The following is a 10,813-nucleotide window of genomic DNA, read 5'->3' as shown; positions in this document are numbered from 1 at the left end:
AAATAAGCCTATTCAATTAAGAAAATATATAAATCAAAACGTAAGATTAAACCTAATTAGACTTATCGAATCAACTTAAGTGCTAAAACTTGACCTCAGAGGAATGTTTGTGTAGACAACAAGCTCACGAACAAACTTATTCACGGAGATGTTTGCCGTTGAAATTTAAAAAAAAGTGAAACAATGTGTAATGGACACGATCGGTATTGACTTTATAGTTCGCCAATACATTTAATGATATTTTTCAATCAAACAGTAAAATTCAATGTTGAAAAATTTAATAATATCGAGTAATAGTGCTGATGAGAAGCACACTGCAAATAAACAGCAATAAAGCAACACTTCGAAGTCAAATTTTTTCAATGCATTTTCACCTATAGAATGATATTCTAACATACATGTACAACATAGCATGTAACATACATGTACAACATAGCGTGTAACATACATTTACAACATATAACATGTACGTATAACATATATAACATACACGTAAAACACATTTTCATACCGAACAAATATGGACTAAATACATGGCGTGCATAATAAAAAGTTTGAATTTAAAAAATTTTCATGATAGAAGATTGTGCACACATGCATGCAAACTCAGGAATCAATCATTCCTTTCTTAGACTTCCGTCAAAACTCAGTTTCGAACTGTCTGACTATATGTTATCCTCTTTACCATTAAGTGTTGCACAAATTTGCTTATTACTTGGCAATAATTTTATGTTATTAGTTTGTTTCTTTCTTGAATGAGTCTCAATTTCTACACTGTATCATCACAGGCACAAGAACTACGTGAACATTTGTACAGCACGTCATACACTTGAAAGCAACATTGCTTCGAAGTCTTGCACAATCAGTGTTTGAATAGAGCAAGCATTCTGCTTTTGTTCGTCAAAACAATGCATCTAGTCTAACTACTCTTGATTTTACGGAGCTATCTTGCTGCCTAATACTCTCACCTTCCGATCTGTCTCACCACCTAAATTACGTCGTCTTGCTAGAATTTGAAAGGTTTTTTCTTATTTTTATTTTCAAATGTTCAAAAAAATTTCAATAATATTCTTCAAATTATGCCTCTTCGTGAAAGAAAAAATTCAGATTAATATTTGTTTGTGTGCATGTGTGTGTATGCATGTGTGAATGTAATATTTGCTTCGAGTTATTACGAATTATCCACAAATAAATTAAAACAAACACATTATTAACTGCTTATGTAAATCCTAAAAGATAGATATTCCATCAAAAAGACAAAATATATTTCCAATTTTGTAACCAACGTGACAACCATATTTTGAGAGCTCTGCGCACTCAAGAGTCAATCATTCCAGTCTTAGACTTAAAATCTACAAGTTATGAATTTTTAAACATTTAAAAAGTGTCAAGTTAATAAGAATCTGTTTATCAGAAATACAACAATTTTAACTAAAAATGTTTCACTAAAGTAACTAACTTGTTAAAAACTATCATTTGATTAAGAAAATTTTAACAGTAAAAATGATGCGTTATCAATAATTACATCTTTTCAAAAGAACAAATAACAAAATCATCGGAAAAAATGGTTAATTAATTCTGTTAAAAGCATAGCAAAGTTATATTATTTATTAGAAACCGATGAAGTCAATTATTTGAAACTAATTCTAAGGTAAAAATGATATAAAAAAACCTGAATATGTTTGAAACAAAAATAAAAAATAGCAAAATAGGAGATAAAAATGAATTGAAAACATTTTTTAAATGAAAAGATGCTGGTTAAAAAGTGAGAATGTCGAGTTTGTATAAAAACATCAACACATACTCACAACTTTACGTTTCGAAACACCTTTACAAACATATTACGAAACAGCATGTCATAAAACCGAGCGTAACTGCGTTACATTTTCAGTTACATATGTAGTTGTTCCACCTATCTTCAAGATATGATTAATATCTTGTAGATAGGTGGAACAACTAGGTTGGATAAGCAAATCCAACAAAAATTTGATGATATAAAAGTTAGAAAATAATTTAGTCTGTCAACTAACGTAGTGTCATTTCAAAATAAATGTCCATTTCCAACTTTTTCAAGATGATCCGACACTGAAATCAGATAATTTCTCTATTGAGAGGTGCATATTTGAACTGGTTCGAAGCAGTGCAGTAGGAGAAGAATCCAATCATCGTCAAAAGAACGGCGCTGAAGATGGCGATGAATGCGAATAGAACACTTTTTTCTTGAGAGACTAAAAATTTGGTTTTTGTCGTGAATTAATGAATGAAAATAGATAAAATAAATATTAGTATAATAATTTATTAATTTCTGAGTTGTATCTCTATAGCTAAAAACTATTATATTGGGTTGAAGTGATTTGGCTGGAATTTAAAGTAACTCTGTCCAAAACTGTCAAAAAGTTTTATCAAAAAAGCGTTAAAAGACAGACACAATTCAAATTAAAGCAACAAATGAATTACTACCTTCACAAGTGTGTTGATCTTTGTTAAAATATCCATTGTTACACGAGCAGCTGTAAGTGCCAACGTTGTTGACGCACGAAGAAGTGGATGAGTTGCAGGAGTGAGTGTCTGTCAGGCATTCGTCCAGGTCTGTGTGGTGTGTTGCAGTTGAGTATTCAAATTGGGTTGAGGAAATAATGGGTTTTGATTTGTCATTTTGGGTGAATTGTTATAAAAATAAGTTGTAGCATTTTACATAACACTTCTTTTACTGAAAATACATTAAAGTTTAATAGATCTATAAAAAATGAAACCGAGGAATAAAAATATTTCTGAATCTAATAATGTCGCCGTGAAAATTTAAAAAAAAATTTTTAAAAACCTCATATTTATTTCAAATAAAGCCCCGACCTTCACAGGTCCACTTGTTTTTACTGGAGAAGCCCTTGAAGCACGAGCAACTGTACGTCCCAATCTGGTTGACGCAAGTTGAAGTTTGAGCATCGCAAACATTCGTCCCGACGTTCAAACACTCGTTGACGTCTGTGAGTTTTTATGATTGCTATTGTCATGAAATTGTTCGTTATGTAACGGAAATGTTTCGAAGTCTGAAAAACTCATGAAATAAAAAATATTCATCGAAATTGTTTACCTGAACAAACATTGTTTACTCTTGTGTAGCCGGATGAACAGTTACAAACGTACGAACCAACGGTGTTCAAGCAGGTTTCAATCACTTTAGCACATTTGTGCTTGTTTTGGGAGCACTCGTCAACGTCTGCAGGTTTGGTTTTATTTAAAATTTTTTTGATGAATGTTGAAAGAGTATTTGTAATAGTTTAATAGTCAACAAACTCGAAAATGTCAAATGTCTCGTGCATAATCATTCTAAATTTGATAAAAGATGCTTTGATGCTGAAAATTATCGCAGTTTGTAATAACTTTTTCACAATCGAGTAACATTGAGTCAACCTTATCTTAAATAAAAGCAATTAAATATCGTTACAAAACGTTATCGTGTGAGGAATAGCCCAAACCTGCACACGTCCATTGATTTATGTTATAGAAACCATTCAAACATGTACAGTTGTATGTTCCAACTTTGTTCAGGCATGTTGACGTAGCGTTATCACACGCGTATGAACTATTCAAACACTCGTTTATGTCTAAGTTTTATTTTTTTTGAAATATTTTGATTAAAATAATAATAATTGGAATGATTTGATTAAAAATTTAACCTGTGCAAACGCCGTTCACCTTCCGATAACCCGGCAAACACGGGCAAACGAACGAACCAATGGTGTTGACACAAACTTCCGTTAGGCTTGAACAGTTGTGTCTGTTTTTGGCGCATTCATCGATGTCTTTGAAGAAAATTTTAAAATATTTAATTTTTAAATTTATACTGAACTCTAATATTTAGCGAATTCTGGAAACATGATTGTTTCATTTATATAATAACAAAATAGTAGAAACAATTTGTAAATTTAGAAGTGTTTTAAAAAAGATTTGCAATTTTCAGATTAAAAAAACATTGCAGACAAAACTACCAACCCTCACAAGTCCATGGATTCTTGCTGTAGAATCCACTCAAACAGTCGCATCTGTACGACCCATTCTGGTTGTTGCAAATCGATGATTCGTTGTCACAGGCGTTCAAGAGTGTGAGGCATTCGTTTATATCTATCAGTAAAATGTCATATAGGCTTAAAATTCAAAAATGTCTCATTCGACTAGCTTATTCACAGTCAGTAATTATTTATGTTAAAATATGTTGTTAATTTTTATATAAAAAAAAAAAACAAAAGATCAAAAAGGTAATGTAATGATGAAGTTTTTAGTATTTGTAAAAAGTAAATTCTACTGAGGGTTTTGGGCATAAATGAAAAATAACTTCACCAATGCAATCGTGGTAGACCTCTTTGAATCCATCTGGACAGATGCAGACGTATGAGCCGAACGTGTTTATGCATGTGTCTATAGGTTTCGTGCAGTTGTTCTGCTTGGTGAAACACTCATCAATGTCTGAGTTTCGAGAAATTAAATTATTATTATTATTATTACGCTAAACAAAGGCGAAGACGAAACGTCCCTGTGCCTTCTCAAAACTGAGACAATTTTAAAACAATAAACTAAATAAACCTATGAGTCTATACTGAATAAATTTAAAATAATTAATGTTCTCATATGTCAAATAATGTATTAAACCTTGTATAATAAAAAAAAGATAATAAAAAAAACAAATATAAATAAATAAATTTATCACATATTCTAATCAATAAATTGACGATAATATCGATACATACTGATAAAAAAAATTGAATATATCCCAATCTCACAAATAGCCAATATCACCTCAAGTATCATTTGCCCTCCTATCATAAATGTAATAAATAAAAGTTTATTAACAAAATTTTCTACAAAATTCTTCCAAAATTCAGTTTTTGTATAAGTTAAATAGCATACTATTTAAAGAACAAAAACTTCAACCTTTGCAAGTCCACTGGTCCTTATTATAGAAGCCAGTCAAACATGTGCAGTTGTAGGAGCCTGGAAGATTCACGCATGATGAAGTTGCATTGTTGCACAGATTTGAACTGTTTGAACATTCATCTATGTCTGTAGTTGTTTTGAAATTATTTTCAAATAACAATCTTCTTTAAATTTTTAATAGTGTGTTGAAAAATATTTTACCTTGGCAAGAACTACTAATCAGTTGATAACCAGGTCGACACAAGCACTGATATGAACCAATAGTGTTAAGGCAGTACTGAGTTGTTAGATCGCATGGAGTTGAAGTTGCACATTCGTCGATATCTAAATATATTTCATATTTATTGAATTTCCAATGAAATTTTCTCATGATTGAGAGCTTAAAAATATGTTCAACCTATGCAGACGGTGTAATTAGTTGGATGAGTTGGATGTTCGTAGCCAGTTTTGCAGTTGCATTCGTAATCTCCATTCACAACTATACAACTGGAAATCGTGTTGTTGCATAAGTTTGGAAAAACATTGCACACATTGTTGACTGTGAAAAAATTAAATTGGACGGAACTTATTTCCAAAATATTTGCAAATGTTTAAAGTTCCATACCCAGCTGACAGTAATCGTTGTAGAAATATTTCATGTAGCCAATCCTACAAACGCATTCCGTCATGACGGTCGATCCAATTTGGAACGAGGAGCATGGGTGGATGCCACAATCACCGTTGTAGACACCGCAATCTTCAATTTTCCGAAAATAAATTCTATAAAAATTTAGTAATGAGCTCGCCTAAAAATTATTTGAAAGCCTTCCTACTAAATAACTGCAGAAGTAATTGACAATTACTTCTCAAGTCACAGGCAGGTCCATACCACCCTGGCAGACAACTTGACGGATTACACGTCATATCTGGTGTCAGACTGTTTGGAGTGGTACAATGATGGACTTGTGAGCAGCTTTGGCTTGTCCCGAGTTGGTTGCAAACTGATTGGCGGAAATAATAAAGTTGATATTTTTTCAAAAATAATGTGAACTTGGATGAGTTGTTTGATTTCTCAACGATTAAACTGCTAACGTGAATATATGCTGTTACTTGACGGTCCACCACACATTTCTGTTGCGTTTCCGTCGCATGAAGCGTTGCAGATATTTTCGGAAATCTTTCCATACTTTCCGTACGTGTTTCCACAGTAACAAAATGCACTGTTCTGGTCGTAGTATATATTTTCATAATTTCTCAAAGGTATCGACAAAAAACACACAATGCATGAAAATAGACGCAAACCAGAGCATCACACACACACGCGTTGCATGTGATAGATTTGGATCTATTTGAATTCGAACCTGTAACTGCCACAGCAACGCTAAGAAACTTAACTATTACACAAGCGCTTTTCTCATTTGACACTACTTTATTGTAAGATAGTTTACTTTAAACCTGCACTCCAGCGTACGAGAAGCCGTTTTCTAAGCAGTGAGTTAAGCATATTTCAATTGTCAATGTCCCTGAAAACGGTATCGATTCCAGGTTGAGATCTCTGTTGATTAGGGTGCTACCAGCATCCAGATAGCATCCCATATATCCTGGGCTGGGTTGTGCTGAAGAACGTTAAAATAGTAAGACCAATAAAATTTAAATAAAATATATAAATAGTAAGAAATGAAAATTATAAAATTAATTTCTGGTGTAAATTCGTATGGCATCAGCCCACTTGAATAAACAGCGTTCAGATCAGTCTCGTCGCAGACTCCAGTGACTGAGTTGCAGTAGGAGAAGCAAGAGGAGGATGGGTAGAGATCCGCTGGAGTGACTGCCGCACAAAAACACCAATGTCTTTCCTTTTCGCATTGATTTTCAAAATATCGAATTAGATACACATATTTAAGAGACATACATGTGTGCGTGTGTTTGTACTCAGATATTTTATATTTATCAGATGTCGTTAGTTCGTACCCTGATGGTAGCGTATGGATAGTTCATTTCCTTACACAATGTGATGCATATATCAAGGGAGGATTCGTGGAAGGTAGCCTGCTTTTGAAAGGTCCTGAAACAACCGACATACTTGTACACAGTGTTTTCTAAGAGAAAAAATGTTTACAAATAAATTACAAATAAAAAAATTGTTTTGTAATTAAAACTATACTCAACCAAATCCGTAGACTTCAAGTTCTGAAAATTTCATGGTGCCAAGAGTGGTAGCCAAAGTACTAGATTGTTGGACTATCACGTATCTGTAAGTTTTATTTCCGTAGTTACAATCAACTCTCAGCGGTTGGGCTGAGGCGCTATAAGTTATTGGTCCAGTGGTGCAATTATCGTAGGTCCCTCGTATCGCAACAACTGAGTTTTGATTCACCGTGTCCGATAACCCAACAACGAAGCTTGCCATGCCTTTAAATATATGACAGTAATTAAAAATTAAATATCAACTGTTGCCAACAGCACATTTATTTTACAAACTTTGATCAATTGTGTATAAAACAGCGTACAAAACTTGATAATTTCGTGTCAAATCAACTATGAACCAGTTCTTAACGGGTGCTGTTTCGGTCCCCAATTTACAGAAATTGCTACTTCCTTTGATTCCGTCAACACAATTGTATGCGATGTTTGGTGAAAAAGGTGTGCTCATATAGGCAGGCTTCTTGAGTGCCACATTTTCATATTGCAAAAAACTTTCTGCAAATTTTTCAATACGTTACAAGTATTTTATTTCTTTTTTTATATGAAAAATAGCTTCTTTCAAAGTGTTGGCAACAAAACCAACCATTGGTATAAACTTCCATCTCGATGAATTGAACGGCTTTATGCCCTAAATCTGTCACATATTGCTCGACCTGCAACGATTGCTGTATAATAACGAATCTGTAAAATTTTTCTTGGTCAACGCAGTTCACACTCATTACTTGACCAGCTGTTGTAACTTCTACCGGCCACTGCCCACACAGGTCATAATTTCCTCGAATTGTTGCTGTCGAGTTAACAGCTGCATCAAAATAATTTGTCAGTCCGACGATGAAGTAGTTCATACGGTTATCTAAAACGTTTCAATCGATTTCAAATTTAATTTCTAATGTTTAAATATTTTCGTGATTTTTAAACTTAAAGCAAACTCACAGCAAAATGGAACGATGGTACAAGCCTGATCCGCCCTGTTGAAGACCGTAACAAACTTGGCCTGGTACGCATTCACGAGATCAACCACAAACCATCCTGAATATGGAAAATTAGCTCCATTAGTGCGAACAAAGTTGATTAGGCTGGCGTTATCGCCATCAACTCCGTATTCAGCTATGTAAGATGAGTAAAGAGAGGAGATGAAGGCAGGTTTCTTCAACGCCACATTCACGTACACCGCTGATGAATAATAAAAAAAAATTTTCAATTATTTCGACTGTTAAGTTATTTTTACGACAAAAAGTTTCAAACTCTACCTTCAAGTGCCATGAGAAAGCTCAGAAGCAAAATTATTAAATAATACAAATAATTAAACTTCATATTTTTAAATTTTAGAATTTTGCGTTTACTTCGAATAAACTTTATTACATATTACCGTTATCTTTAAAATTAACAGAAATAACTAAATTTAAAAATATTTCTCATAAACTTCACTATCAATAACAGACCGATAAAACATTAAGGTTCCACCGTAATACCATATAAACCTCAGTTAACAGCACACATTCAGCAAGTAGTTTGTTAGCTAGATAGATATGCAAGATAGTTAGTTGCTCGAGTAGGTACTGGCGAGAGAGTAGCAGCTAGACAAAAACCAAGGAGGTTCTTGCTCATAGAGTTTCTTCACAGGTGTCATTATGTTTGTGCAACAAAGGTGACATTCAGACATTTAAAATCGAATCTTATTATAAAAAATCTAGTCACTAAAGTTAATACATGGCAATATGTTGTACATAGTTGTAGAGGCAGCAAATAGTTGCACAAGAATTCTTCAAATTCATCCAGCCAAAGCCACATTATAGAGCTGGTAGCCCACAAAAGTCTGTTAAGGATCCCGTTGGCAAAGCTTGCTAAGCTAGTAAATAAATAAATTTTAACTCTACAAATCTAATAGTTATCTGTTTATAATGTTGGTGTACATATGCAAGCGAATGTAATTCATAAACTCGGTCGGTTGGTGCAAGCTAACATTATCACACTGAAGAATCAAATCAACCCAAGCGTATCGAGTCTTAAATTTAAAGTCTCATTTGTACATTTTGTCAGAAGTTTAGCAACAAAATAAGCCCATTTTCAATTAAGAAAATATATAAATCAAAGCGTAAGATTAAACCTAATTAGACTTATCGAATTAACTTAAGTGCTAAAACTTGACCTCAGAGGAATGTTTGTGTAGACAACTAGCTCACGAACAAACTCATTCACGGAGATGTTTGCCGTTGAAATTTAAAAAAAAAGTGAAACAATGTGTAATGGACACGATCGGTATTGATTTTATAGTTCGCCAATACATTTAATGATATTTTTCAATCAAACAGTAAAATTCAATGTTGAAAAATCTAATAATATTGAGTAATAGTGCTGATGAGAAGCACACTGCAAATAAACAGCAATAAAGCAACACTTCGAAGTCAAATTTTTTCAAGTTATTTTATCCGCTGCCCGGCTGCATTTTCACCTGTAGAATGATATTCTAACATACATGTACAACGTAGCATGTAACATACATGTACAACGTAGCATGTAACATACATGTACAGCATATAACTTATATAACGTACACGTAAAACCTATGGACTAGGAGCTAAGTAAAAGTGTTACCATAAGAACAACTTTTGATTGGCTGCTAACAGTATAATATTAAAAGGCTTACTGCATGTACAACGTAGCATGTAACATACATGTACAGCATATAACTTATATAACGTACACGTAAAAACCTATGGACTAGGAGCTAAGTAAAAGTGTTACCATAAGAACAACTTTTGATTGGCTGCTAACAGTATAATATTAAAAGGCTTACTGCAATGTTAACAAAGAGATTTTATTATGATAATTTTGTTGAGTATTAATGCATGAAATTGTAGTACAAGAATTGGGTTATAGTACCGGAACAAGAAAATTTTTAAAATCACTTTAATTATTTTAATTATTTTAGAGGTTTGATACAAAAATTTAAACTAAAACGGACATAAATCTTCAAGGTCTGCTGAACAATCGCCGATCAAAAATCCTGTTGAAAGAGCAATTTGAATATTTGAATATTCATGCGTACATGGTATGAAAAACAGCAATAAACAACACTTCGAAGTCAAATTTTTTCATTGCATTTTCATCTGTAGAATGATATTCTAACATACATGTACAACGTAGCATGTAACATACATGTACAACATAGCATGTAACATACATTTACAACATATAACATGTACGTATAACATATATAACATACACGTAAAACACATTTTCATACCGAACAAATATGGAATAAATACATGGCGTGCATAATGAAAAGTTTGAATTTAAAAAAATTTTTATGGAAGAAGATTGTGCACACATGCATGCACACTCAAAAATCAATCATTCCTTTCTTAGACTTCCATCAAAACTCAGTTTCGAACTGCCTGACTATATGTTATCCTCTTTACCATTAGGTATTGCAAACGTTTGCTTAATACTTGACAATAATTTTATGTTATTAGTTTGTTTCTTTCTTAAGTGAGTCTCTATTTCTACACTGTATCATAACAGGCACAAGAACTACGTGAACATTTGTACAGCACGTCATACACTTGAAAGCAACATTGCTTCAAAGTCTTGCACAATCAGTGTTTGAATAGAGCAAGCATTCTGCTTTTGTTCGTCAAAACAATGCATCTAGTCTAACTACTCTCGTTTTTACGGAGCTATCTTGCTGCCTAAT

General features: G+C 33.0%; 2 protein-coding genes across 2 annotated transcripts in view; both read right to left on the bottom strand.

The window, feature by feature from the left end:
* Positions 1-1,552: 1,552 nt before the first annotated feature.
* HELRODRAFT_107319 (hypothetical protein) lies at positions 1,553-5,302 on the bottom strand (the record flags this gene model as incomplete). The annotated part of the gene is made up of 11 exons (XM_009027104.1): positions 1,553-1,927; positions 1,990-2,025; positions 2,046-2,228; positions 2,461-2,589; positions 2,851-2,982; positions 3,092-3,217; positions 3,477-3,605; positions 3,678-3,803; positions 3,994-4,122; positions 4,930-5,058; positions 5,134-5,302. The coding sequence occupies 9 exons, from the start codon at positions 5,300-5,302 to the stop codon at positions 2,092-2,094; spliced, it is 1,206 nt and encodes a 401-aa protein (XP_009025352.1). The 3' UTR covers positions 1,553-1,927; positions 1,990-2,025; positions 2,046-2,091.
* A 4,768-nt stretch (positions 5,303-10,070) lies between these two features.
* HELRODRAFT_163140 (hypothetical protein) overlaps positions 10,071-10,813 on the bottom strand; it is a gene marked incomplete at both ends in the record, with an annotated part of 4,522 nt that continues 3,779 nt past the window's right edge. Inside the window, one exon of the mRNA XM_009027103.1 lies at positions 10,071-10,123. Within this exon, the coding sequence (XP_009025351.1) occupies positions 10,071-10,123 (53 nt within the window). The remainder of the gene's footprint in view (positions 10,124-10,813) is intronic.

This window comes from Helobdella robusta, assembly GCF_000326865.2.
Source record: "Helobdella robusta unplaced genomic scaffold HELROscaffold_5, whole genome shotgun sequence".
Taxonomy (NCBI): domain Eukaryota; kingdom Metazoa; phylum Annelida; class Clitellata; order Rhynchobdellida; family Glossiphoniidae; genus Helobdella; species Helobdella robusta.
This window is presented reverse-complemented; position numbering and strand designations above follow the sequence as displayed.